Source organism: Xiphophorus couchianus, chromosome 6 (assembly GCF_001444195.1).
Source record: "Xiphophorus couchianus chromosome 6, X_couchianus-1.0, whole genome shotgun sequence".
NCBI lineage: Eukaryota > Metazoa > Chordata > Actinopteri > Cyprinodontiformes > Poeciliidae > Xiphophorus > Xiphophorus couchianus.
In genome coordinates, this window is record NC_040233.1 from 30,673,336 (window position 1) to 30,700,571 (window position 27,236).

At 51.0% G+C, this 27,236-nt stretch overlaps 3 protein-coding genes across 4 annotated transcripts in view; 2 read left to right on the forward strand and 1 right to left on the reverse strand.

The window, feature by feature from the left end:
* LOC114146855 (PEX5-related protein-like) overlaps window positions 1–11,940 on the forward strand; it is a 34,347-nt gene extending 22,407 nt beyond the window's left edge. The window contains exon 14 of the mRNA XM_028021256.1: window positions 10,379–11,940. The gene's annotated coding sequence lies outside the window, so the exon portion shown is untranslated. The remainder of the gene's footprint in view (window positions 1–10,378) is intronic.
* On the forward strand, window positions 194–11,940 carry LOC114146854 (PEX5-related protein-like). Its single transcript, XM_028021255.1, has 13 exons — window positions 194–534; window positions 5,350–5,446; window positions 5,604–5,810; window positions 6,190–6,310; window positions 6,553–6,625; window positions 6,954–7,052; window positions 8,416–8,538; window positions 8,950–9,093; window positions 9,170–9,240; window positions 9,312–9,521; window positions 9,686–9,851; window positions 9,943–10,100; window positions 10,169–11,940. Exons 1-13 carry the CDS (start codon window positions 520–522, stop codon window positions 10,365–10,367), a joined length of 1,683 nt encoding a protein of 560 aa, XP_027877056.1. The 5' UTR covers window positions 194–519; the 3' UTR covers window positions 10,368–11,940.
* On the reverse strand, window positions 10,754–27,236 carry mfn1a (mitofusin 1a). 2 transcript variants are annotated; one of them, XM_028021254.1, is made up of 18 exons: window positions 25,121–27,236; window positions 24,813–24,932; window positions 24,498–24,633; window positions 23,482–23,644; window positions 23,286–23,410; window positions 22,412–22,520; window positions 21,476–21,583; window positions 21,212–21,365; window positions 16,459–16,526; window positions 15,731–15,852; window positions 15,536–15,662; window positions 15,327–15,431; window positions 14,956–15,058; window positions 14,674–14,882; window positions 14,506–14,607; window positions 14,016–14,212; window positions 13,804–13,938; window positions 10,754–12,802 (listed from the first exon to the last, which is right to left on the reverse strand). In XM_028021254.1, the coding sequence occupies exons 2-18, from the start codon at window positions 24,925–24,927 to the stop codon at window positions 12,733–12,735; spliced, it is 2,148 nt and encodes a 715-aa protein (XP_027877055.1). In that variant the 5' UTR covers window positions 24,928–24,932; window positions 25,121–27,236; the 3' UTR covers window positions 10,754–12,732. The 2 variants fall into 2 exon arrangements, with proteins under 2 accessions (XP_027877055.1, XP_027877054.1); XM_028021253.1 differs by having other exon boundaries at window positions 24,813–25,052.

A 27,236-nucleotide genomic window follows, 5' to 3' on the forward strand; every position in this document is an offset into this window, starting at 1 on the left:
CCAGAAACCAGAACATCGACATGTAACCCACTGTGTTTCGCCTCATTTGGACCAGAACGTGTCACCAGAACCAGTGACCCAAATCCGGAGAGTCTATCTCTACTCTGGACCTGGTTCCGACCAGAACCTGGATCACCGACAGTTGCTCCTCGAGAGGCTTTTATTATGAAAACCTCCCAGGAAGTTGGGTCGGCAGCCCTCGGAGCTGTTCGGTCAAGTTCGGCTCCGTTCGGTTTATTTTCATCTCCGCCTCCAGCTGAGCAGAGCGACAAGAAGTTCGGACACCGAGGAGCCCAGAGCTGCCGCGGAGCCGAACCGAACCAGGAACTGGACCTGGACCACAGCGACACCACGGCGCAACAGGGACCAGCGCGGTGAGCGGACCGGGACCGGGACCGGAACGGAATCGAAGACGGCATCATTCCTCTCCAGAAGTCAGGGAGGTTCGGGTCGGACAGGCGGCGGTTCGGGGCAGCAGAACCGTGTCAAAGTAGACCGCCGGCGGCTGCAGGCAGCACCATGTACCAAGTCCAGGTGAGTGAGCCCAACAGAAATCTAGCAGAACCCAGAGAGCTTAGGGATGGTTCTGTTCGGAACCCGGCCAGGAAAGTTCCTCCGGTTCAGATACTCAAGGTTTCTACTGGGTTCTAGAGAACCGGATCAGGGAGAAGAACCCGAATTTATTTGCTTCTTGGTTCCTTAAACCAGTGGTCCCCAAAACCCGGGCGGCGGACCGGTACCGGTCCGTGGACCAATTGGTACCGGGCCGCGCAAGAAATAATTAAATATTTCAGTTTTCTGAATTATTTGAGTGTGGAGGATCTTTTATTTTGTAAATCCTTTAACCGGACTCTCTCGGTTCCGTCTTGCCGCCAACATGGAGCCACAAGCAGCAAAATGAGTCAGAAACGGATCAGATTGTTTGTAAAGTTTCTTTGTGAAGGGAAAAGGCCCAGAGAAGAGCCAGGAGGATGGATTTATCCCAGCAGGTGATTCCCACAGTCCAAGCTCTGCATGATATGGTGACCGGATGTTAATGAGGAAATGAAGCTTCAAGCTGCTTCTCCACTAGAGACCAAGAACCCGGAGCATCAGCAACACTTCCGGTCTCATTGTCTCTCATCTCTCCCAGATGGACCGTCTGGTTGCAGAGAAACAAGCTCAGGGCTCCATTAGTCGTTATCCTGAGTTAAAGTTTTCACCAAAGTAAAATGTTCGTTTTTGTGGCGCATCTGTATCTTATTTTGAAGGGATATGTAAACGTTACCATAGCGACCAGAGTCAGAGAGCGTTAGGGCAGTGGAGAGACGAGAGGAGAGGAGCTTGTGAGTTTTAGGTCTGGTTCACACCATTTAAGGATTGTGGGCCGATTTTCCAAACCTCTGTGACCACAGAGCCGATAAAAGTCCAACAGGTTCGGTCGGTCCGTGAGTCCAGCAGCAACACACCACAGAACCGATTCCAGGAGAAAATCCAGTAAAACCCAATCAGACCAAACATGAATTTAGAATAATCAAACAGGATGAGGATGTAGAAGCAGCAGTGATAGTTTGTGGCTCATTTTAAGCAATAAAAGACGAAACAAAAAGAAAAGATATTTGATAAAAGATGGCGGAGCAGCTGCTCTATTTGCTGCTCTATGATTTGGAGGTGAGTTATGTTTTTTCATAGTTAACATTTTAACTGAATAATCATAACCACATATAATAAACATATATAAAAATGACCTTTACATATAGTAATAAACATTTCCACATATCATCTGATGTCTCAGTTGCCATGACAACTGTCTGGGATTCGCTCCGTTCTGACGTCACCGCGCTTTCTGATTGGCTACCTGTCACATTCAACAGGCTGTGAAAATCGGGCCGAGACAATGTTGAATATGATCAATTTTAGATCGGCCATATTCAACACACCACCACTAACACACTGCAGGACTTGTACCGCAGCACAATTGGAACTTCCCGGATCGCTGCGGGAACGCTCAGGAACGCTGCGGGAACGTTCAGGAACGCTGCGGGAACGTTCAGGAACGCTGCGGGAACGCTCAGGAACGCTGCGGGAACGTTCAGGAACGCTGCGGGAACGCTCAGGAACGCTGCGGGAACGTTCAGGAACGCTGCGGGAATGCTCAGGATCGCTGCGGGAACGCTCAGGAACGCTGAGGGAACGCTCAGGAACGCTGCGGGAACGCTCAGGATCGCTGCGGGAACGCTCAGGAACGCTGCGGGAATGTTCAGGATTGCTGCGGGAATGTTCAGGAACGCTGCGGGAAAGTTCAGGATTGCTGCGGGAATGTTCAGGAACGCTGCGGGAACGCTCAGGATTGCTGCGGGAACGCTCAGGAACGCTGCGGGAATGTTCAGGAACGCTGCGGGAACGCTCAGGATCGCTGCGGGAAAGTTCAGGATTGCTGCGGGAATGTTCAGGAACGCTGCGGGAACGCTCAGGATTGCTGCGGGAACGCTCAGGAACGCTGCGGGAATGTTCAGGAACGCTGCGGGAACGCTCAGGATCGCTGCGGGAATGTTCAGGATCGCTGAGGGAACGCTCAGGAACGCTGCGGGAACGCTCAGGATTGCTGCGGGAATGTTCAGGAACGCTGCGGGAACGTCACTGCAGCACTCCGGAATGTTTCACCAGCTGCTTTGTGACGCTGCTTCTGTTCCCTGAATGTTCCAGTCCAACTTCCTGCTGATTTCTGGTTTCCTCCTGCAGTCTACCATCTCTTCGGGCCCTGGTCTTTGTTCTGGTTCTGGTTCCCTCAAGGAATGATTCAAGAACTCCATCAGATCCTGTCAGATCCATTTCTGTCTGACCAGTCCGGTTCAGATTTGACTGATCAGGAGTTTGAGTCTTTCCGCTGAGGACGACCAAACAGGAAAAGGAAGAGCTTTCCAGCCCGACTGCAGCCTGGCAGACACAGGATCTGGATCAGTATGGAATTTTCCTGCCATAATCCATGAGCGCACATTTTCATTTTGAAAGCAGGACTTCATTCATGTTTGTCTTCTCCAAACTTCTCCTCGCACCCACACTTAGTCTCTGCTCGCCTTTGGAAACACCACTTGGCACAGTCGCCTGGCAACCTCTCAGCCAATAGAATGAAAGTGTTGTACTGGGTGCGTTTGTTTCCTTCTAGTGGGTGAGCCTGTGTGGCTATTGTCGATTATAGCAACCAGCGCCACCTGCTGGATGTAGGGAGAAACAATGATGTCAGCTCCATGTTACACTAAACATCCGCCAGCAGTGTGCTACTGATCGCTAACAGCAACTGGTCGCTAACAGCTACTGATCTTAGGCAGGATTTTGTTCACCCAACCAACTCCCTACATCGGGCGCCAGCGGGTGGCGCAGGTTGGACTCCCCTGGCCATGGTCTCTTCCAGCTGCTGCCATCAGGCAAGAGATACAGAGCAATAAAAACCAGGACAAAAAACAGTTTTTACCCGATGGCAATCATGGCACTAAATTCAAAGGCATAAGAACTTCTGCTCTTGACACCACTTTGTTAAAAATGTAAATTCTGTTGCGACACCTCCAGGCGCTGCAACCATCTTCTGATGTCTCTTTATTTCTCATTTTGTACTATTCATTTCTTTATCTTTGTATATTATGTATATACACATAACCTGCATCTTAACTCGAGTCGAGCAAATCTCAATCTGTAATCTGTTGATGACAATGACAAATAAATCTTATCTTATCTTATCTTAGGTTGCTACAATCAATAGTAGCCACCCAGTACAACACTTGAGAGGTTGCCAGGCGACTGTGCCAAAAGGCAGTTCCATGTTTCGTAAGTGAGCAGAGAGTCTGAGCAGAGACTAAGTGTGAGTGTGAGGAGACGTTTTGAGTACAAGCATTAGAAGTTTGGAGAAGAAAGACATGAAGTCCTGCTTTCCAAATGAAAATGTGTGCTCTCGAATTATGGCAGGAAAATTCTACCATAGATCTGGCTCATGATCAGGTGTGAATGTACCTGGAGATCAGGAAGTTGAGCCTGTCAGTCAGAACTCGGGGCAGCAGTCAACAGCCCGACATGAAGAGTGTCCTTCCACTGAATGTGGGCGGAGCTAAAGGTGATGTCCCTCCCAGTATCCTGCAGGTTTTAATGATGACCTCTGACCTCCTGAGTGAGCTGGATGTGATGACCTCTGACCCTGCAACAGAGGGAGGAACCCTGAGATTCTGGTTCCTCTGCAGCAGATGGTGTGTCCTCTGCAGGCTCCTGTAGTTACAGTCAGGGTGACCGGGGCAGTGTGTGTGTGTGTGTGTGTGTGTTGGTCTAAAAATAAACGGCCGTTCTGCTGAACAAACAATTCTTCACCAAACAGAATCTGCAGCAGAACCCAAAGAACCGATCAGATCTGCTCATCAGCTGATCGTATCCATAACCGATCAATGGATCCAGATGATCAGAAGTCTCAGACCTGGACCTGAGTCCAGAACCAGAGGGAGTCAGAGGTCTGATCAGCAGAACCGGGTCTGAAGCAACAGAGGAGCATCTGATCCCCAGAGGACCCAAAGTTAATATGCTGCCGCAGCAGACACACACACACCCCCCACACACACACACACACACACACAGACACACACACACACCCCACACACACACACACACACACACACACACCGACTCCACAGGCGGTCGGCCGACCCTGAAACACAGAGTGATGAAACATTAAACACTCTTCATCAGCTGCTCTGTCTGAGAAGCTCTTCCTCCTCCTCCTCTTCCTGAAGGTTCCTTCTGTCGTTCCCAAAAACGTTTATCAGCGGAAGGATGATGTCATGACTTCCTGTTAAAGTCCGGTCCAACCAGAACCAGGACCAGAACCAGGACCAAGACTGCGTTCCCTCTGCAGGCCTTAATGCTCAATTCTGATTTCTTTTTATTGTTTGTTTGTTTATTTCATAATGGTTGTGATCTGCTGTCCCTGCTGCGCTGTAGAGGGCGCTGTGACGTCACCTACTGAGCATGCTCAGTGGGAGTAAACATGGATGCTAACTGTGGAGCCAGGACTCCTTATGGTCGCCATGGCAGCACTTTTCTTCTTGGGCGAATCACAGTGCAGAGCAGAGACGTCTGGACTTCACTGAGAGTCAGCGCGCCACCTGGTGGCTCAGACTCGGGTTGCCTTGGCAACAAACGCCACCTGGTGGCTCAGACTCGGGTTGCCTTGGCAACGAACGCCACCTGGTGGCTCAGACTCGGGTCACATGGATTCAGGAGGCCTGTGTCTAATCTAATCAGATTCAGGCTGCAGTGAGTCCTGGAACTGCTCTGAAGGTCAGAGGTCGAGCTGAGCGCTCTGATTGGCTGCTGTCTGCTTGCCTGCTGCAGGAGAGCCGCCCCCTGCTGAGCCCCTCCATCGATGACTTCCTGGCAGAGAGCCGCAGCGAAGCTGCCTCCGGACGACCCCCGACCTCCAACCCCGCAGGTACACTCAGCAGGAACCGCTTTGCTAATGACCTCTGACCTGCTGCGGGTCAGGCCGGATCATGTTTCCATGTGGGACCAGAACTGAACCAGAGCAGCTCTGACCTGGTTCTATTCTGACCCGGTTCTGACCCGGTGCCCTGTATGTCTTGCCGCAGTTCTGTCCACGGCTCTGGACCTGGTGGACCTGAGCGACCCGGCAGAGACCCGGCACCACCGGGTCACCAAGAGTCCAGTGAGGAGGACGACCGGGTCCAGGAGCCCCCGGCACAGAACCAGAACCGAAGAGACGGAGCTGGTCCCGGTCCAGCTGGAGCGCCGGCCTGCCGGACCCGGAACCCCCGACAGGACATCCCTGGACTCGGGTAAGACGGGCCGGTACCGGGTCCAAACCGGTTCTGGTTCAGCTGCCAGGAGAAGACGGGTTCTCTCTGAGGTCCATCAGAAACCAGGAGTTCTGGATCGAATGGACCTCAAAGGTTCTACAGAGAACATCATGGAGGTTCTGGAATCGTTAAAATGTCAGAGGTTCTGGTTCTGGAACTGAACCCGATCAGATTCAGCTGGAGGTTCTGGTTCATCCTGAGGCTCAGCAGCTTCATTTAGTTAAAAGCTTTGAAGTCAGCCAGTCGTCATGACGACGCCTTAATCTGAGCTTTTACTTTGATGAGAACTTCCTGTTTTAGCTCACGGATCACGCTGAGGTCAGAGGTCAGGAACTGCTCTCTCTGCTTGTCTTTCCAGTCAGCCTGTCCTCTCCTCTGGACAAGTGGGAGGAGTTGGACCTGGACCTGGAGGACGGGGGACGACGCAGACGCCGCCAGGCCAGATGCACCTCCCACCACTCCTCCAGCGAGTTGCTATGGTAACCGACCCGCCTCAAGCCAGAGCCGTGAAGCGGCAGCAGACCGGTCTGCTGGTTCTTCTCTGGCTTCTGGTTCGGCCCGGTTCTCTTGCAGCTCAGACTCAGATCTTCCGCTCTGCTGATGACCCTCAGATTTATTTACAGGAAGCTGGTTAATTCCAGCAGCAGCCATGTTGGAAATAAGAATTTGATTTTAAACACTCAAACTGAAAGTTGATTGGAGGTTGTCTGTGTGTCTCCAGGTCTGCAGAGTTTAGGACAGATCCTCTGATGAAGAGCAGCTTGGACGATCTGGACTTCATATCTCTGAACCAGGTCAGTGCCACTAGATTCTGCTGAGGAACCGGGCCTGACTCGGTACCGGGTTCTAGCTTGGCCCCAAGCCGGTACCAGGTGAGCAGTTGTGGGTTCCACGGTAGGATGCCGTTATCCAACCATCAGTCTGTCCAGATCCATCCAGTGGCATCACCCCATCATTGTGGGGTCGTCCTGTTGCCATGGTAACCCGGTCGGTGTCCCAGCTACTCTCCTCAGAGACCTGAGACCAGCAGACTGTGTGTAGTTCAGGGAGCGGGGGATAAAGCTGGCTTCTGTTTACTTTGACTGGACCGCTGCTGGACGACCTCTGTCTTCGTCTCTGCAGGACAGCAGCGTGTCCAGACTCCGCAGACGGACCCGCTCTCTGCTGGGCAGGAACGAGTCCCTGGAGGACGAGTTCGTCCGCGCGAAGGCGGCTGTAGAGGTAAGACTCACCTGCTGTCAGCCGACTCGTCTGTCCCCAAACGACCCGTCTGTCCCTGACCCGTGACAGGAAGTGTCCCTCCAGCCACTTCCTGTCAGCAGATGGCCAGAGCTGAGCTCAGATCAGAACCAGAGCCAGAACCTGTTGGTAATCGTTCTAGAACCAGACCAGAACTACAGCGCCACCTAGAGGCCGATATCTGGACCTGATCTCCAGGTTCTGGTCCGGGAGAGTCCATTATTCTGATGAGGTTCTGAGATCTCTGCCCGGTTCTGGTTCTGTTGCGGTTCTGGTGAGGAGGAGAGGTAGTAATGTCAGATTTCCTGGCGCTGCCACCGGCTCGCCTCAGTGGACCAATCACAGTGCTGCTCTGGCTGGAAGCTCCTGATTGGTCAGCTGAAGCTTTGCTGGAACCAGAACTTCCTGCTGATGCAGAAGGATTTCCTGGTGGAACAGAACCAGATCTGGACCTGACTAGGTCCTGACTGTCCCAGTGTTCCCAGTGTATCCGGTGAGGCATCAGCAGACCTTGAACCCAGCGAAACAGATCGATGAAGCCTTAAAGAGGGAGGTGTTGGGTTCTGACCGGATCGGGTTCTGACCAGATTGACCAGTACCTTCCTGTTCTCAGATTCCTGCTGACTGAAATTCTAGAAGATCAGATCTCCTTCTGCTGAGTCGGCAGTTCTGTTGGTTCTGATCCAAGAAGGTCGGTCAGAGGTCTGAGCTCAGATCTGAGGGGTCTCCCACCCCGGTCCTCAGGGCCCGCTCTTCCAGCCATGACATAATTTCCTCAGCCTCCAGGTGCTGCAGGGAAACGTGCCCTGGGGACCGGGGTGGGAGACCCCTGATATAGAACCAAGCTGCTGCAGGGACCAGTGTGACCACAGGGTGGCGTAGTTCAGCCGCTTGGTGGAACCAGCTCACTGCAATGTTCTGCATGAGGAGACGACCGGCAGGGTCCTGATCGGATTCTTGTCTAGTTCTGGACTGGTTCCGGTCTGGTTCTGATATGGTTCCGATCGGGTTCCAGTCAGTGTTCCGGTCTGGTTCTGGGGTTCCAATCGGGTTCTGGACTGGTTCCGATGTTCTGATCGGGTTCTGGTCTGGTTCTGATTGGGTTCCGGTCTGGTTCTGATTGGGTTCTGGTCTGGTTCTGATCGGGTTCCGGTCTGGTTCTGGTCGGGTTCCGGTCTGGTTCTGATCGGGGTCTGCTCTGGTTCTTTTTGGGTTCTGGTCTGGTTCTGATCGGGTTCCGATCTGGTTCCTTTTGGGTTCTGGTCTGGTTCTGATTGGGTTCCGGTCTGGTTCTGATCGGGTTCTGGTCTGGCTCTGATTGGGTTCTGGTCTGGTTCTGTTGCAGTCGGACACAGAGTTCTGGGACAAGATGCAGGCGGAGTGGGAGGAGCTTGCTCGCAGGAACTGGTTGGAGGAGACGGAGAGCCAGCAGAAGCCGGCCCCGCCCCCCGGCTCACCTGTGGAGAAGGTAACGCCCTGATGATATCGCCTCGTTTTGTCCTGCAGCTTCCCAGCATGCATCACTGCCGTGATCTGGAGTTAATCTGCAGCTTTAATCCAGCAGCTTCCGTCCAGACGGCCAGCGGCCCTAATCCTCTAATCCTGTCAGGGTTAAGTCACCATGGCAACCGAGGCGACGCGGTCAGATCAGACCTCCACCAACATCCTGCAGATGTTTCACAATAAAAGCTCACCTGCTGAAAGGCTTTCATTTTGCAACATCAGGAGGATGGAGGCTGATTTTGATGGGGTCACACAGGAAGTACCATCACAGGGCGGTACTTCCTGTTGACCTCTGTGGTTCTGCAGGGCAGTACTTCCTGTTGACCTCTGTGGTTCTGCAGGGCGGTACTTCCTGTTGACCTCTGTGGTTCTGCAGGGTTACTACTTCAGCGCCACCAACCCGTACCTTGACTGGCCCAACGCCTTCGCTGAGGGTCAGGATAAAGCTAGAGAGGGAGACCTGAACGCTGCCGTCCTGCTGCTGGAGGCCGCCATCTTACAGGACCCCAGTGACGCCAAGGTGACCCGTTGGTTGGGTTCTGTCGTGGTCCAGTCTCTGACCGTCGACGCTCACCTGTGACCGTTTCCTGTTGCAGGCGTGGCAGACGCTGGGGACGACTCAGGCCGAGAACGAGAACGAACAGGCCGCCATCGCCTCGCTGCAGAGGTCAGACCAGCTTCCCGTCTACCTGATCTGTTCAGCTCTGACCGAGGTCGCTAACTGCTCACCTGCTGCAGGTGTCTGGAGCTCCGCCCCAACAACCTGCCGGCCCTCATGGCGCTCGCTGCCAGCCTCACCAACAGCAGCCAGCTGCCGGAGGCCTGCGACGCTCTGCGCCGCTGGATCGGCCACAACCACAGATACCGACACCTGGTCCAGAGCAGGAGTCCGCTACAGGGTTCCCCAGCCACACCACGCAGGGGCCCCGGCTGCTCCACACCTGCAAGGTAACGAAACACCTGAGCAGGACGTCAGCGTGGCGGCCCGGAGGAGTCCGGTTGGCCGGGGTCATCGGTACCAAAACGACTCCGAATGTCCAAGGAGGAATCTGGAGGCCAAGATGCAGGCAGCAGGTGGCGCCGCGTAGATAAAGCCAATGTTTCTCTTCCAGCTCCGCGCTGCAGGAAGTTCTGCTGCTCTTCCAGGAAGCGGCGCAGCTGAACGTGGATAACGTGGATCCGGACCTGCAGACCGGACTCGGAGTTCTGTACAACCTGAGCTCAGAGTTTGATCGGGCGGTGGAGGCGTTCAGCGCTGCGCTGTCCGTCAGACCGCAGGTAGCACCGGACCGCTGCTGGTTCTGGTTCTGGTGGGGCCCCTGCAGGCTGATGATGTCATGATGACCTCACTTCCTGTGTCCGTCTCCAGGACTACCTGCTGTGGAACCGGCTGGGAGCGACGCTGGCTAACGGCAGCCGCAGCGCCGAGGCGGTGGAGGCGTACGGCCGCGCGCTGCAGCTGCGGCCCGGCTTCATCCGCTCCCGATACAACCTGGGCATCAGCTGCATCAACCTGGGCTCGCTCAGGTACCGCCGCCCCTGCAGCCCGCTTACTGGGACGAAGGCTTGTTTATGACCCGGTTCTGGTTCTGCAGGGAGGCTGTCAGTAACTTCGTCACGGCTCTGAACCAGCAGAGGTGCAGCCAGCGCTGCAGCCAGCTGCAGATGTCCACCAACATCTGGGCCGCCCTGCGGATCGCCGTCTCCATGATGGACGACCCCGGGCTGGACCGGGCCGCCAGCCTGGGGGACCTGGACCTGCTGACCAGAACCCTGGAGGGCAGAGACCTGTGATCGGGTCAGAGGTCACAGGAGGAGGTGGAGAACGCTGCTGCACCTGAAGCACAACCCTTTAACCTGGAGAACCTTCTGCTGGAGCTCCGCCCCTTGACCTCTGACCTGTCAGCAGAGCAATTTTCTCTCCTTCTGTATCTAAATGTCAGAGGAAGTTCTGCGCCTCTGGCCTGACCTCTGACCTGTCAGCAGAGCAATTTTCTCTCCTTCTGTATCTAAATGTCAGAGGAAGTTCTGCGCCTCTGGCCTGACCTCTGACCCGTCAGCAGCTGCAGCTCCTAGCTGAACGGATTGTAGCGCAGACGCAGGATCAGAACAAAGAAGAGTTTGTATTAATAGCAGCGGTGTTCAGTACGGAGGCCTGTAGAGGACATGGGGATTTTTTTTTTTGCGTTCCCTGGCAGTGACGTCCTGATCAGTTCATGTGTTATGACTGAACACTTTCTCACGGCCATCTTGCTTTCTGCTATAATCTGAGGCTTTCATGAGGTTTTTCCATAGATGTTAAAATCTCAATGGGAAATATCTGAAGTTTTATATCTTTTTCTTTAAGATAGAAATTAACCACAAACCTCTGATATAAACAGAAACTTTCCATAAGAAGGAAAGAAATAAAAAATACATAAAAACTATTTGGACTATTTCTGAGTTATTATTATAGAGTTCAGTGTCTTGTTGCTCTGAACGGTCAACGTTTCCATCCCAGCCGACACCAACAGACATAAACATGGACTGAACCATTTCCAATCAGAGTTAAGGATACACACCTTTTCAGCAAGGCTCTTTATTTGAAACTTTAAATTTTAAATTGACATTTGTGGCTGAAAACCACAAAGACCAGCAAATGTTGCAGGAAGCTTTCTGTGAGGGAAACTTTTCCCCATGACCCCCAGAGGCCTCCGTAGTTTAATCAATATTTATTAATGCTTGAATATTAACGTCCGTATGAGCTGCAGAGCCGAGTCAGTAGGTTTTACTGAGTCACCAAAATAAAAGCTCAGGTGAGAACAAAGGGGGCGGGGCCTAAACTGCAGGTCAAATACATAAATAATACTCAGTGAAACTATTTAAGTTATTTGTGAATAAATATGATCCATCAGTATTTCTCCTCAGGGAGTCGGAGGGTCTGATCTGAGCTGCTCTGTGTTTTACGTTCTGACTCATCATATTCATACATATTCATATCTAAAGAGTCGTTTTAATCAGTGATAACGAGGCTTTTTAATAAACTCATAGCTGAACCCGGAGGTCAGAGGTCAACCATCTCTCCATACAGACACAGATATTTGGCACCCAAAACTAAACTAGGAAACCAGTTTGGTTCCTGTTGCCAAGTTTCCGAAATTTAATTTAGCAAAGTTTTATCATTTCTTATTCCTTTAAATGTAATTTCCATTTTGTCCTAATGAGGGCGCTGTATTCCAGCCTGTGCCCTTATTTGATTGTTTTTATGGTTTTTAATAAGTTAGTGTTGAGCACTGTTGCACTTTTAATCCTGTTTTATTCATTTTTATTGTGTTTAAGTCACTTCACACATAAATCCTATTAATCGATATTAAAGACAATAATCAGTTCAGTGTTTATTATTTCCATTCATTTTACTTCCATCATCATCCGGTCTCAAAGATCGGTTCATTTCCACCAACCAATCAGAGCCGAGATGAGACCAGCTGCATGCAGTCGCCATGGAGACGCCAGCAGGGGGCGCTAACATTACCAGACCCCCATCACAGTCTCTACATGACAGCATCACCCATAGCAACGGGGTCACGACACATAGCAACAGGGTCACCACTCCTCCAGCCTCTGATTGGCTCTCAGCAGAGGGACCTGGTCTTCTATATCAACCAATCAATTGACCAACCAACTCATCCGTCCGTCCGTTCATGGAGGTTCTGTCAGGTTCTGTTAGAACGTCTCTCAGCCGGTAATATTCATGGTTTCCATGAATCCAGATTTCTGTATTAAATGTTTTTATTGGCTGAAGCAGAAAATCATTTTCATTCACAGGATAAAGGCTTTAAACATTTCAGTCGGTTCCGGCTAACGCAGCTTGGTTCTGGACCGGCTCAGGGAAAACATGCAGACCACCGGATTCAAATCCAGAACCTCATTGCAGCGAGGCATCAGGTCTCTGATGAACCTGACCGAAAGCTGCAGAGGTCAGAGGTCACAGCAACATCTGGTGGAGGCAGAGTTTCACCTCAAGCAGCTGGAAGGGCATGGACCAGAACCAGATGAACCCGATCGAGACCAGAACCAAACCCTGATACCGCTGCTGGCCCACACCAGCACAGGCAGAACCACCCTCCTCCGGTCCCGTCCTGGTTCTGGTCGGAGCAGGTGGATCCAAACCGCTGCTGCTTCAGTCCGCAGCCTGCAGGTAGCGAGCAGAGAAGGCCTCCAGCTGGGTCTCCAGCTCCGTGGCCCGGTTCCTGGAAGCAGAACCAGAGCAGGTTCTAATCAGGTTTGGTCTGACCAGAACCTTTTAGATCCAAGTCCAGTTCTGGCAGTTGGTCTATGATCGTATCAGAATCATTTGTTGCAATGCCAATTCAGCCACTGGAGTTTCAGGATGACGGCCATTTTTCAAGATGGCCGTCGTTTTTGAGCCTTTCAAGCCAGTTATTACTGTAAAACGTTTGACATTTTCATGACTTAATGAACTTTATGTCACATCTTGTTTTCCACTTCCTGTTCTTGTGAAGTTAAGTTATGATTTGAGAATCAGAAACAGAACGTTGCAGTTAGCGAGCTAATGGTTAGCGCTAGCTTGATATCCCTTTTCATGTGTTTAGCAGATCAGCGTTAGCAGAGCTAAGATTCTTGTTTAGTGAGTTAGCAGCTAGTGACGTTAACGTGTCGGTTAGCTGTGCCCAACAATGGCAACAACAACAGCTGGTTTTCACTTCCTGCCCTCTGCCGTCTGCCCTGCTCCTGACCTCTGACCTCCGCTGTCTTTTCTGGATTCTCTCTCATCCTGAACTGTAAATCATGGATCAGGGGCCTCATGTGTAAAGCGGCGTGCACAAGTCATGTATAAAAATATACACAAACTTTTGACCTGCTGTGAAAATGAGTCAGAAACGGAAACTTTATCTGTAAACATTATCAAACAACAAAGTGACAAAACATATAAATCCACTGAAACCTGACGACATTCAGTTATTTAGACCAAGAAGAATCAAACCTGATGATTTTTATGATTTTAATATTTTATTGTTGAAATGATGAAACTGAACCACATTAATCCTCAGACAATAATCGAACACAAAATAAAGAAAATAAAAATAAAAAGACGTGAAAACCTCACTCCAACGTAAATAATACTGTTCCTCATAAAGGGGTAACGCATCGTCTGAATGCATCTATGGGTCATTTATTCTCTCTAAAAAGAAAGACAGACACCAGGGCAGGTAAAGCGAGCGCCCCTCACCTGAAGGCCTTGGACTTCCTCTGGGTCGCCTCCAGCCTCTGGATCCTGCAGGTGAGCTGCCGGATCCGTCCCTCCAGCTCCGCCTCGCTCAGGTCCACTCTCTGGGTCAGGCGGCCGAAGGTGGAGGTCAGCTCCCTCACAGAGAGAAAACATGGCCGCCGTCAGAACCGCCAGCAGAACCCGCAGGCAGGTTCCGTAGGGGCGGGGCTTACTTGAACACCTGCTGGCTGCAGGCAGAGCTGGTGACAGGAACGACGGCGCGGAGGCGGAAGGCGGCGAACTCTGTGAACTGCTGCTTCAGAGCGCGCTCCTGGCTGGAGGCCGTCCAGGTGAGTCTCTCATACAGGTAGAGCAAACCGTAGAGGGAGACGGACAGGGCCACGACCCGCCAGCCCACCGAGCGCCACACCTGGACACACACCGCAGCTAGGACACACACACACCTGGACACACACCGCAGCTAGGACACACACACGCCTGGACACACACCACAGCTAGGACACACACACGCCTGGACACACACCGCAGCTAGGACACACACACACCTGGACACACACCACAGCTAGGACACACACACGCCTGGACACACACCGCAGCTGCAGGACATGTCCAGATGTGTCCAGAGCTGCATTGTCTCTCTGTCTCACCAGCAGAACCAGGAGACAAAGTGGACGGTTCTGGACCTGCCCGGTTTGGACTCACCACGCCCCCGATCAGCAGCACCGCCATGGACGCCCTGGAGGACACCGACACCAGGCTCGTTGCCATGGAAACCACCAGCCGGTCCTTGAGGGACGGTTCGTCCTGCAGACAGAGCAGCGTCTCAGCGGCCCGTCCCGCAGGACGTCCCGTCCGCCGGGCGGTGCTCACCTTGGGGACGGCCAGCGCCCGGTGGGCGCCGGCGGCGCAGATGAAGCGGGTCACCAGGGCGGTCCAGCCCAGGGAGAACCGGAAGTCGATGTCCTCCCTAAAGTCGGCGCAGAGGGCGGCCAGGCTGAGGTCAAAGGTCATCTCGAAGGACGAGGACGGAGCGCAGAGCTGCTGCTGGACGGACGGCGACACCAGGGGACGCACGCTGTCTGGGGACAGACAGGACACGGTCAGACGGTCGGCCACTCCCGAGTCAGAACCAGAACCAGGACGGCTCGGTACCGGTCATGAGTCTCTGCGCGTCCCGGATCTCCCTGAGAACGTCGCCATGGCAACGATGGGCCAGACCCCCAGAGAGACGCTGCTCCAGGTGCTGCACCAGTTTCTGCAGAACCGGGACAGAACCGGGTCAGTACCGGGTCATGGAGGTTCTGGGTCCAGACGGGTTTCAATGGGTTCTGGGTCTGCAGCAGGTCAGTGAGCACCAGGGCGCGCCCTGCTGGCCCAGTGGGCCCGGTGGGCTTTTCTCACCAGCAGAACCGCCAAGGTCCGATTGGTTCTGAAGGGTGGCTCCCCTTTAAACCGCCTGGACCCAGTCCGGCTCGGCCCAGGAACCCAGAACCTCATCAGAACCTGTGGGCTCCAGAACTCACAGCTTTGTAGAGCTCCAGGTTCTCCAGGGACGGGCTGAAGTCGGCCCGGAACTCCTCCACCAGAACCGGCAAGGAATGGATCTGGTCCAGCAGCGCAGAGGCCACCTGGGGCGCAAACAGGCACTGGTTACCATGGAAACCACACAGACACAGGTCCAATGGCGGCAGGAACCGGAACCAGAACCCAGGTTCTGCCGGGTCAGGGGAACCTTGGCGGTGACGTCGTCCGTCAGGGTTCTGATCCGGTTCTTCACGCTGTCGCTCAGACGGCTCATCTGACCCCGGACGAAGTCCAGCCGGTCCCGCTGCTCCTCCCGCTCCTCCAGGCAACAGATCCTGTCAGAGGTCAGAGGTCAGAGGGGTTCCCACTGAGCGCGCTCAGCAGATCACCTGACTGATCTCACTTCCTGTCGGCCGACGCAATGTTGATGGCGTCCATGACGGTCTTGATGGCCTCGGTGATCTGCCACGCCCGCACCGTGTGCTGCTCGAACTTGGTCCGGACCGCCGACTGAGAGATGAACTCCTGTACACAGAGAACTGGGTCAGAACCGGAACTGTGGTTCTGGGTTCTGTGGTTTTGTGGTTCTGTGGTTCTGGGTTCTGTGGTTCTGTGGTTCTGTGGTTCTGGGTTCTGTGGTTCTGGGTTCTGTGGTTATGTGGTTCTGTGGTTCTGTGGTTATGTGGTTCTGTGGTTCTGTGGTTCTGGGTTCTGTGGTTCTGGGTTCTGTGGTTCTGTGGTTTTGTGGTTCTGTGGTTCTGTGGTTATGTGGTTCTGTGGTTCTGTGGTTCTGGGTTCTGTGGTTCTGGGTTCTGTGGTTCTGTGGTTTTGTGGTTCTGTGGTTCTGTGGTTATGTGGTTCTGTGGTTCTGGGTTCTGTGGTTCTGTGGTTCTGTGGTTCTGGGTTCTGTGGTTCTGTGGTTCTGTGGTTCTGGGTTCTGTGGTTATGTGGTTCTGTGGTTCTGTGGTTATGTGGTTCTGTGGTTCTGTGGTTCTGGGTTCTGTGGTTCTGGGTTCTGTGGTTCTGTGGTTTTGTGGTTCTGTGGTTCTGTGGTTATGTGGTTCTGTGGTTCTGGGTTCTGTGGTTCTGTGGTTCTGGGTTCTGTTGTTCTGTGGTTCTGTGGTTCTGTACCTCGAAGGTTCTCTCGAACTGCTGGAACTCTGTCAGCCGGTCCTGGAAGCCTTCAGCCAGAGCGCCCCCTGCAGGACGATCAGTGACGGTCAGCCAGGCTAACGCTAAGTGTTGTTAGCTTTTATTTTAAGGTAAAGTAATTTTATTTTTATAGTACATTTTCAGCAACAAGGCAATTCAAAGTGAAAACAGGAATTAGAAGGAAATACAACAAAACAGCAAAGAACAAAAGAAGAAAAAAGATAAAACAGTATTTAATAAACTAGTCATTAATAAACTAGTCGTTAATAAACTAGTCGTTAATAAACTAGTCGTTAATAAACTAGTCGTTTCTCTGGATTCTAAGTTTGTCCTAATTCCTCCTCTGGGTTGCAAGATAATTATAAGTACGTTATCATTTATAAGCTAGAAGGAGTTTCTATGGAAAATCATTTTAAAAATAGACCAATATCATATTTGACTCAGTGTGAGGGTGACTGTAATATAATATAAAGAAAAAATACTAACACGATGTGGTGGTGGGAGGAGCATCCACCAGACTCAGAATAAAGAAATTGTCTTTAGATCAGGCAGACTTCACATTTCCATCTGCCCTAGAGTCTCAACTGGTTCGTCTCTGTTAATTCCAATCATCCAGATTTAGCGTGGAAAGAATCTCATCCAACTCGCGTCTCTGTCCCACAGCATCAGGCTGAGTGTTCGCCAGTCGGCCCAATCCGTCACTAATCTGTCGATATTCCAGGTATCCACCAAGTCCTAGCAGCAGAAATCCTGTTGTCATGAATCCAAATAAATCCAGGATGTATCCCTTTGTGTGTCCCCGCTGGGCTTTCCTGTGCCCAGTCGTCTCGTTGAGAAACTTTGATTAATTGCACTGAGAGACCGGTTAACCAGATCCATAGTTTGTAGCGTCAGAGGATGTGCAAAGAGGGGCTCCAAACAAGCAGCACAAAAACAGAGCAAGCGAAGGTGGGCAGGAGGGAGCAGAGGAAAAAGCTTCTGCCTTCACCGAGAGCCAGAGAGAAATAGTTTAAATGATCCCTAACAGGCTGCGGCCGCAGGCGGGTATTGACCAATCACACCACTAAGGCTGCCTAGCACTGCTAGCGACGATTTGAAACAGCTTCACCTGTATCTGCAGGTGTCTGAACTGCTCAGCTCTACCTGCAAACAGAGGAAAGAACTGAGCAACTAGCCAGAACCAAAGGCCTGGATGCAGGGCCGTGCCAAGACCTTTAGAGGGGCCGGGGCTCAAAGTTTAAAAAGGGCACATTGACCAAGATCTTAAAACTCCGTACAACAGCATAGCAACAACCCATATTGATCAAGAATCTAATTGGATCCTACTCAATCATTGCCATCATGTGGGGACAATGCAAAGCAAATCTAGTCTATATTTTCCTTGATAGGTATAAACTTTCTGTTTCTGCTGCTGAGCGGATCTGAGACTGAAGCTGTTATACAGACCGGAGGAGAGAAGGTCAAAGGTCATGAAGTTATGAAATAAGCAAATTTGCTGCCATTTTACTAATGAAGCCCTAATAATATCTATTTAACCTCTAGAGCAGGGGTCTCAAACTCCAGGCCTGGAGGGTCGCAGACCTACAGTTTTTAGATGTGCCACAGGTACAAAACGCTGGAATGAAACGGCTTCATTACCTCCTGCTTGTGTAGACCAGTTCTCCCAGCCTCGCTAATTATTCTGTTCAGCTGTGGTGCAGCAGAGGCTCATCTAAGAGTTGCAGGACTGCGGCCCTCCAGGACTGGAGTTTGAGACCCCTGGTCTAGAACAACCTGGCTGCAGACTGAGTTATAGATCCAAAAGCTCAAAGGGGTTAAAACTATATAATAGTTTGATGTTAAACCTCTAGATCTAGAATTATAAGACTGGGAAATCAAGGCAAAGAAAACTCAGTAGCTGAAGGTAGGGGCCATTCAGGGGCCTCCAGTCACTCAGGGGCCTCCAGACATTCAGGAGCCTCCAGACATTCAGGAGCCTCCAGACACTCAGGGGCCTCCAGACACTCAGGGGCCTCCAGACACTCAGGGACCTCCAGACATTCAGGGGCCTCCAGACACTCAGGGGCCTCCAGTCACTCAGGGGCCTCCAGACACTCAGGGGCCTCCAGACATTCAGGAGCCTCCAGACATTCAGGGGCCTCCAGACACTCAGGGGCCTCCAGACACTCAGGGGCCTCCAGACACTCAGGGACCTCCAGACATTCAGGGGCCTCCAGACACTCAGGGGCCTCCAGACACTCAGGGGCCTCCAGACACTCAGGGGCCTCCAGACACTCAGGGACCTCCAGACACTCAGGGGCCTCCAGACACTCAGGGGCCTCCAGACACTCAGGGGCCTCCAGACACTCAGGGGCCCCTAGAAATGGTCTAATTGTACTACAGACCATAGATCTAAACCTGTAGCATCATTTATAGAGAATAACAATGTTATTACATTTTATTAAATGCATCAGCTGAGATAAATAAATAGTACATTTAGGATTTAACTAGGACGTTTACTTTGTAAAAGTTTAAAGAATCATCTTGATAGTTTGATTGTTGTGTTACCATGGCTACAATATGGTGTAATCTTTGTGTTTGTTCACAAATACATCACAGCCAATAACCAATAATCAGTGATTGATTTTAAACCTGGTCTCCCTCTCAGATTCACCTGATCGACATTTAAACATGTTAGTGATGCTGAGGTTCTTAGTAGGACGGGGGGTTCTGGCTAAGGCCCCATATTACCTTGGGCCGGCCCTGGAGGAACAGCTGCTGCCATGCACATCTCTGGAATCTACCTGGAATCTACCTGGAATCTACCTGGAATCCACCTGGAATCTACCTGGAATCCCCCGGTGGCCCCTGTCAGTCCCCTGATGCTTTGGAGACATTTTGGTTCCTTTCATTGTGGCATGTTTGGCTTTTTGCTGCGGTTCTGATTATTGCTACAATATTTTCTCTGATGTTTATTTCATGAACTCTAATTGGGCCGAATCTTCCTTTAACACTTGAGGTTCTGCAGTAACTTCTGTTTACAGCCCAGAACCTCCAGCAGCTTTAACCCGCCTGGTAGAAACGGTAAGGAGAAGCAGAGCGAGCAGAGAGCAGGTGGTACCAGATGGTATCGGGTGGTACCGGGGCTTTAAGGTGCGTCACGACTCGCGGTGACAGTCTCAGTGTCTTATATCAGGATGTCTGATACCAGGGCCGGCCCTAGCCTCTCTGGGGCCCTAAGGGAAATGTGGTTTTGGGTCCCTCTAGTTCTGTTAACAATGTGGACCGGCTGCAATCAGCAGTCGGATCATTAGGTCATTCACACACCTGCTATAAACTTATTGCATCTCTAGCTGTGCTGTTTACATTATATACATGTTTAATAAGATTCATTTATTGACCAGTTGATTTCTGGGAGCTGATTTAATTAATTTTGGGGGATCGTGATCTGCTGATTCTTACATGTGAAGCCCATCCTAATCCCTGATCTGATCTTCATCAGCAAAGGTTTATAAATCATCTCTGTCCTCTTCTGCTCTGCAGGGAGACGTTTGACTGACCGACCCACCAGGTCTGAACGTTTACAGCTAACAATATTCACCCCACTGTTAGCAACTCAGTGACTTTCTTGCTACATTTAGCAACATTTCAGACAAAAAATTAGTTTTATAATCATTTAAACCAAAATCTAAATCAGCAGGTCAGGCTTTTAAAGATCGGTAACCAGGGATCGGCCAGAAAACTGCAATCGGTGCAGCTCTACACACATTCATGACGTCCTTTGATTAAATTCATTTCTCTAAAGCGTTACTCCAGTAGCTAAAATGTTATTTATACCAGGTGAGTCTTTCTCCCCTGAGAATGTGGACCGGTACCGGTACCAGACTGATTCTGAGCCTTCAAATGATTTTAACAGAAGTTTCTCATAACTGGACCGCCCTGGTGACCCGCTTCGTCTAACTTATATTTAGCTAAATATGATTCCTGAGGGGCACAAACAGGCCTCCTGACAGACAGATTAAAAAAATTAAAAATTGAAAAAAAAAACAAAGCAACCTCCAAAAGGGAACCAGGGGCATCAAGGATAAAAGGGGCAGGGGCTCAAGCCCCCTTCACCCCCCCTGCACGTGCCTACCTGGATGTGTTTACATCTCACTCAGGTTTCTGTCTGCATGAAGTTGGTGGTTAGTTAGCAGTGTAGCAGGTTAGCGGTTAATGGGTTAGCGACTTAGCGATTTAGCGGTTAGCAGGTTAGCGGTTTAACGAGTTAGCGGTTAATGGGTTAGTGAGTTAGCGGTTAGCGGGTTAGCGATTTAGCGGTTAATGGGGTAGCGATTTAGTGGTTAACAGGTTAGCGATTTAGCGGTTAATGGGTTAGTGGGTTAGCGGGTTAGCGATTTAGCGAGTTAGCGGTTAATGGATTAGCGATTTAGCGAGTTAGCGGTTAGCAGGTTAGCGAGTTAGCGGTTAATGGGTTAGTGATTTAGCGAGTTAGCGGTTAGCAGGTTAGCGATTTAGCGGTTAGCAGGTTAGCGGGTTAGCCTGTGGATGTTGCATTTGTCTCCTAGTCACGCCTGGAGTCAGTCAGTTAATTCTGTGTTACTTATTCTTCATAAATTCACTTAGTAAGAATTTTAGACTTTCGTCCTTCACAACCTTCTGGGGAAACCCTGCAAATTCACAGGTTCTGGTCCTCATCAGGAACCAGAACCCGGTTCAACCGACCCGGTTCCCCTCTGTCCCTCCGTCTCACCTGTCTCCGGCATGCCCTGGTTCCGCTGCGTCCTGCAGATCAGAACCTCCTTGGCAGAGATGAAGAAGATTCTGTCAGCGGCCCGGTCCGGTTCAACGACCCGCAGCTCCTCCGACAGGAAGCTGATGCAGCGGTCCAGGTGCTGCTTCCTCACCTGGGCAGCGAGGGCCCGGGGGATAGAAGGGGGGGGGGGGGGGGGGGGGGGGGGGGGGGGGGGGTTAGGGAAAGGTGAGCAGCGGCGTTGCCATGGTAACGGCTCCTCACCTGGTCGATGAGCTCGGGCTCCGTCACCGAGGCGTCCCAGCGGTTATGGAGGATGAAGACGTTCGGCTTGGAGATCCGCTCACTGACCTTATGGAAGAACAGCTTCTCCTGGACAGAACCAGACCAGAACTGGTACAATTACCAGAACCGTGCCAGAGCTCGGACCAGAGCTGAGTCAGCTATTGGATCCCGGGTCAGAACAAAACTGGGTCAAGGCAGATCAGAGTCAGAATCAAGTAAGCGACCAGAACCAGATCAGAAAAGAACCGGGCCAGAGGTCCAATCAGAGGTCTTCACCAGGTTCTGTTGATGCAGAAGCTGGACAGGCCGAGAACACCGATGGTCCAACTCGACCAGAACCGGACCTCTTCCACTGTCAGTAGAACTGATTCTGGTTCCTCTGGACCCAGATGGAGAGGATTGGTTGCGGTTCTGATGATGTTATCCTGGACCAGAACCAGAACCCGTCTGACTCGGTCTGAGGGATCTTCTTCCAGGTGAAGCTCTGCCTCTGTCTGGTTCTGATCCGGTTGGGTTCTTGCCTGAACTGGGTCTGGCTGAGCAAGACCAGACCTGGGCTCAGAAATATTGGGTCCGGTTGGGACTGGATCAGAACTTGCTTAGATGTCAAAACCACTTCCTGAGGAAGAACCGCCTGCAGATCTGGACCTGCAGTCCGAATGCTGACTGTTTCATAAAAACGGTTCTGGTTCCGGTTCTTTTTATTATTGACTATTTTTTGTGGATACTTCTGATGAGAGAAAAAGTTTGGACACCCTGGTCTAGACCTTGGACTGGGTCTGAGCTCAGCTTCCTGAACGGGACCTGCCAGAACCAGAACATCCAGTCCACCTGCAGGTACCGGCCCTTTAAGACACATGATGATGATGATGATGATGATGATGATGATGATGATGATGTAGTGGTCTTCCTCACCGTGTTCATCAGCGTCGACTCGGCGTTCCCCACCAGAACAAAGACATCGGCGTCCAAACAGAACTTATCGATCCAGCTGTCCAACTCCAGGGTGACGTCCGTCCCTGGGCTGCCAGGGGTCAGAGGTCAGAGTTAATTTGAATCTCTCTGGTTCTGACAAAGACTTCAGAAGGACTCCCTCAGAACCCAGACGGGCCCAGTGGTTCTGTGTGGAAGAATTTTCCTGCCATAATCCATGAGCGCACATTTTCATTTTGAAAGCAGGACTTCATTCATGTTTGTCTTCTCCAAACTTCTCCTCGCGCCCACACTTAGTCTCTGCTCGCCTTTGGAAACACCACTTGGCACAGTCGCCTGGCAACCTCTCAGCCAATAGAATGAAAGTGTTGTACTGGGTGCGTTTGTTTCCTTCTAGTGGGTGAGCCTGTGTGGCTATTGTCGATTATAGCAACCAGCGCCACCTGCTGGATGTAGGGAGAAACAACGAAGGTTTTCTGTTCCATAGTACACTAAACATCTGGATGGATGGATGGATGGATGGATGGATGGATTATCTATCTACCTCTAGAATCTATCTATCCGGATGTTTAGTGTACTACTGTGCCAAATGTCATTTTCAAAAGCGAGACTAAATGTGAGCAAGAGGAAAAGTTTTGAGTCTAAATGTTACAACTTTGGGGAAGACAGACATGAAGTCCTGCTTTCAGACTGAAAATGCTCGCTCTTGGATTATGGCAGGAAAATTTCCCCGTAGTTCTGCCCCTCAGGGGTTGAGTTGGAACACTGAGGTTCTCCTGAATCATTTAGAAATGACAGAACCAGAACCTGTTCTGATGGTTCTGAACTCAGACAGATCAGAACCTAATGGCCTCACCTGTCCATCAGAACCAGGTCGTCCCTCAGCAGGGCGCAGCGGTTCTTGGGCCAGAACACTCGGACCAGGCTGCCCGAGTCTAGCGCCGGGTCCATGTGCAGCGCGTGGGCCAGCTGGTTTACTGTCTGCAGGACACAGAGGGGGAGCAGTCAGAACTGGGTCAGAAACGGGCCCCCCGGTGGTTCTGTTCACCCACAGAGACGGCGCGGCGCTCGGCAGATGCCTCGGTGGTGAGGTAGGGCTCGGCGGCGTCCGTCCCCTCCACGCTCAGGAAGCAGTTGGTGGTATGGCCGATGCCGCTGGGCAGCACCCGCTCCCTCAGCATGGCGTTGATCACCGTGCTCTTCCCGTTGCTGGTTCTGAAGAAGGACAACACAAGGGGAACCGGGCCGGAACCAGGTCCCCAGTTGCATCATGGTTCAAGAGAAACGTGCCATCTACTTCCGGTCTGGTTGGTCTGCAGCAGCCGGATCAGAACTAACTGGGTCTCAATTGAACACAAACATCGGCTGCAAGGCATCAGCTGGAGGCTTCAGAACCAGGTTCTGCTCCGGCTGGACATCTGCTAGAATATGTTCATGTCCTTAAACAGATCATGACCTCAATGCTTCAGAGGAACAAGAACCAACAGAAAAACCGTACCTGAAACAAAACAAGAACCCAACAGGAACCCAACAAGAACCCAACAAGAACCAACAGGAACCCAACAAGAACCCAACAAGAACCAACAGGAACCCAACAAGAACCCAATAGGAACCCAACAAGAACCCAACAAGAACCAACAGGAACCCAACAAGAACCCAATAAGAACCCAACAGGAACCCAACAAGAACCCAACAAGAACCAACAGGAACCCAACAAAAACCCAATAGGAACCCAACAAGAACAAAATAGGTACTCAGCAAGAACCCAACAAGAACCCAACAGGAACCCAAAAGAACCTAAAATTAACCCAACAGCTTGTATTATAAATGTTGTGGTGTTGCTATATTGAAATAGTGGAACATAAGCAGCATCATAGTTTAGCTTCAGTTCTCTCCAGTAGATCTCCAGTGGATCTCCAGTAGATCTCCAGTGGATCGCCTCGACCCCCTGACCACCGGGCTGATCAGGTTTACTGGGGAAACCCTGAAACAGGAACCCAATAGAAACCCAACATACTGGCAGCACACCGCCCCTGCTGGTGGGAGGTAGTTCTGACCCGGTTCTGACCTGCCGAAGAAGGCCACCTTCATGGTTCTCCGCAGCAGAACCTCCCTGATGGCGGCCAGCTTGGTGGCGCAGCTCTGCATCTCCAGGTTCTGCTCCTCCACAGCAACCGGACCCAGGTCCTGGTTCTGAACGGCTTCTGGTATCACAGTAGACAAACCAACATGAGCGGTTCTGAAGGTCCAAACTGGTGAGGTCTGGATGGTTCCAGGTGGTCAGAACCTCCACTGGTTCTGGACTGGTTGGAGATGAATTCTCTGAACGTCCAGCAAATGCCAGGTGTGTGTGTGTGTGTGTGTGTGTGTGTGTGTTTCTGACCGTCCACAAACGCAGAACCGCTCTTCACAAACTCCAGCAGTTGGTCGAAGATCGACCCGATCGATCGCTTAGCAACCACGAACCGATGCAGAGGAGACGGGTCCTCAGGGTCCATGGCTCCTACGCACACAGAGGACTGACAGAACCAGAACCAGAACCAGAGCCAAAGGTCCTGGTCCAGCTCTATGGAGGTCAGGTTTCTGACTTTAGCTCCAGAACCGGGCCCAGATGGTTCTGACCCTGATGAAGGTAAATGGTCCCATCAGAACCGACCGGACCTTCAACAGATGCCAGAACCACATCCTTACCGTGATCTGTGGTTCTCACAGGTTCAAAGGTCAGTTCTGCTTCAGGGTCTGGTCCCAGTCGGGTCGGCGCCGGCTCCCATCACGGCCCGGTCCAACTGGCGGACAGAACTCTGCTTCAGCGTCTAAAGAGCTTAGAGTCTCAGAGGAACGTTGATCCACTTAGCAGGATTAGAGCCGCAGACGCCTGGAGACAGAAGGAGACACTAAGAGACAGTAGGGGACATTAGGAGACAGTAGGGGACAGAAGGAGATACTAGGAGACAGTAGGGGACATTAGGAGACAGTAGGAGACAGAAGGAGACACTAAGAGACAGTAGGGGACATTAGGAGACAGTAGGGGACAGAAGGAGATACTAGGAGACAGTAGGGGACATTAGGAGACAGTAGGAGACAGAAGGAGACACTAAGAGACAGTAGGGGACATTAGGAGACAGTAGGAGATACTAGGAGACACTAGGAGACAGAAGGAGACAGTATGGGACACTAGGAGACACTAAGAGACAGAAGGAGACACTAGGAGACAGAAGGAGACAGTAGGGGACATTAGGAGACAGTAGGAGATACTAGGAGACACTAGGAGACAGAAGGAGACAGTATGGGACACTAGGAGACACTAAGAGACAGAAGGAGACACTAGGAGACAGAAGGAGACAGTAGGGGACACTAGGAGACAGAAGGAGACAGTAGGGGACAGAAGGAGACAGTAGGGGACACTAGGAGACAGAAGGAGACACTAGGAGACAGTAGGGGACAGAAGGAGACAGTAGGAGACACTAGGAGACAGTAGGGGACAGAAGGAGACAGTAGGAGACACTAGGAGACAGTAGGGGACAGAAGGAGACAGTAGGGGACATTAGGAGACAGTAGGGGACAGAAGGAGATACTAGGAGACAGTAGGGGACATTAGGAGACAGTAGGAGACAGAAGGAGACACTAAGAGACAGTAGGGGACATTAGGAGACAGTAGGAGATACTAGGAGACACTAGGAGACAGAAGGAGACAGTATGGGACACTAGGAGACACTAAGAGACAGAAGGAGACACTAGGAGACAGAAGGAGACAGTAGGGGACATTAGGAGACAGTAGGAGATACTAGGAGACACTAGGAGACAGAAGGAGACAGTATGGGACACTAGGAGACACTAAGAGACAGAAGGAGACACTAGGAGACAGAAGGAGACAGTAGGGGACACTAGGAGACAGAAGGAGACAGTAGGGGACAGAAGGAGACAGTAGGGGACACTAGGAGACAGAAGGAGACAGTAGGAGACACTAGGAGACAGTAGGGGACAGAAGGAGACAGTAGGAGACACTAGGAGACAGTAGGGGACAGAAGGAGACAGTAGGGGACATTAGGAGACAGAAGGAGACAGTAGGGGACACTAAATGTCATTACCCTAAGTAATGACATTAAATATTGAAAAAGCTCCGTTTATTATATAATTTCTCTGTTGGGAGAGTTTGTTAGATTTTTCTGTAACTCAGTTTTCAGGGTTAGAAGCTACAACTCTTAGTAGCATTTCTTTTTTTAAAGTTATTTCACTCAATGCTCGAGGGTTAAGGAACAACATTAAAAGAAAGGCAACGTTTTTATATCTTAAAAATTTTAAAGCAGATTTCTGTTTAATCCAAGAAACTCATTCAACTGCAAATGATACCAAGTTCTGGAAAAGTCAGTGGGGGGACGAACTATGGCTGGAACATGGATCCACTCAGTCAGCAGGAGGCAACATTACCAAACAACTTCAGTGGAGATGGATTATGTCCACACATATGGACATTTTGTCTTATTAGTTGTATCAATAAATGAAGAAATTCTTTTGTTGGGTTCTATATATGGGTACAATACCAAAGCAGAAAATATGCAACTTTATGATAGATGGAGTAACGGGGTGAATTACTTATGTGGAAAATATCATATGAATATTATTATTATTGGTAGGGACTCTTAACGAAGCATTAGATAGATTTCCTCCAAAGGCTAAAACAAATCCAAACACAGTTCTAGAAAACTTTATGTCAACCTTTGGCCTGACTGATGAATGGAGACAAAAAAATAAGTCCAAAGTTAAATTTATGTGCAAAACAAAACAGGCTCCTTTAAATCAAGAAGTG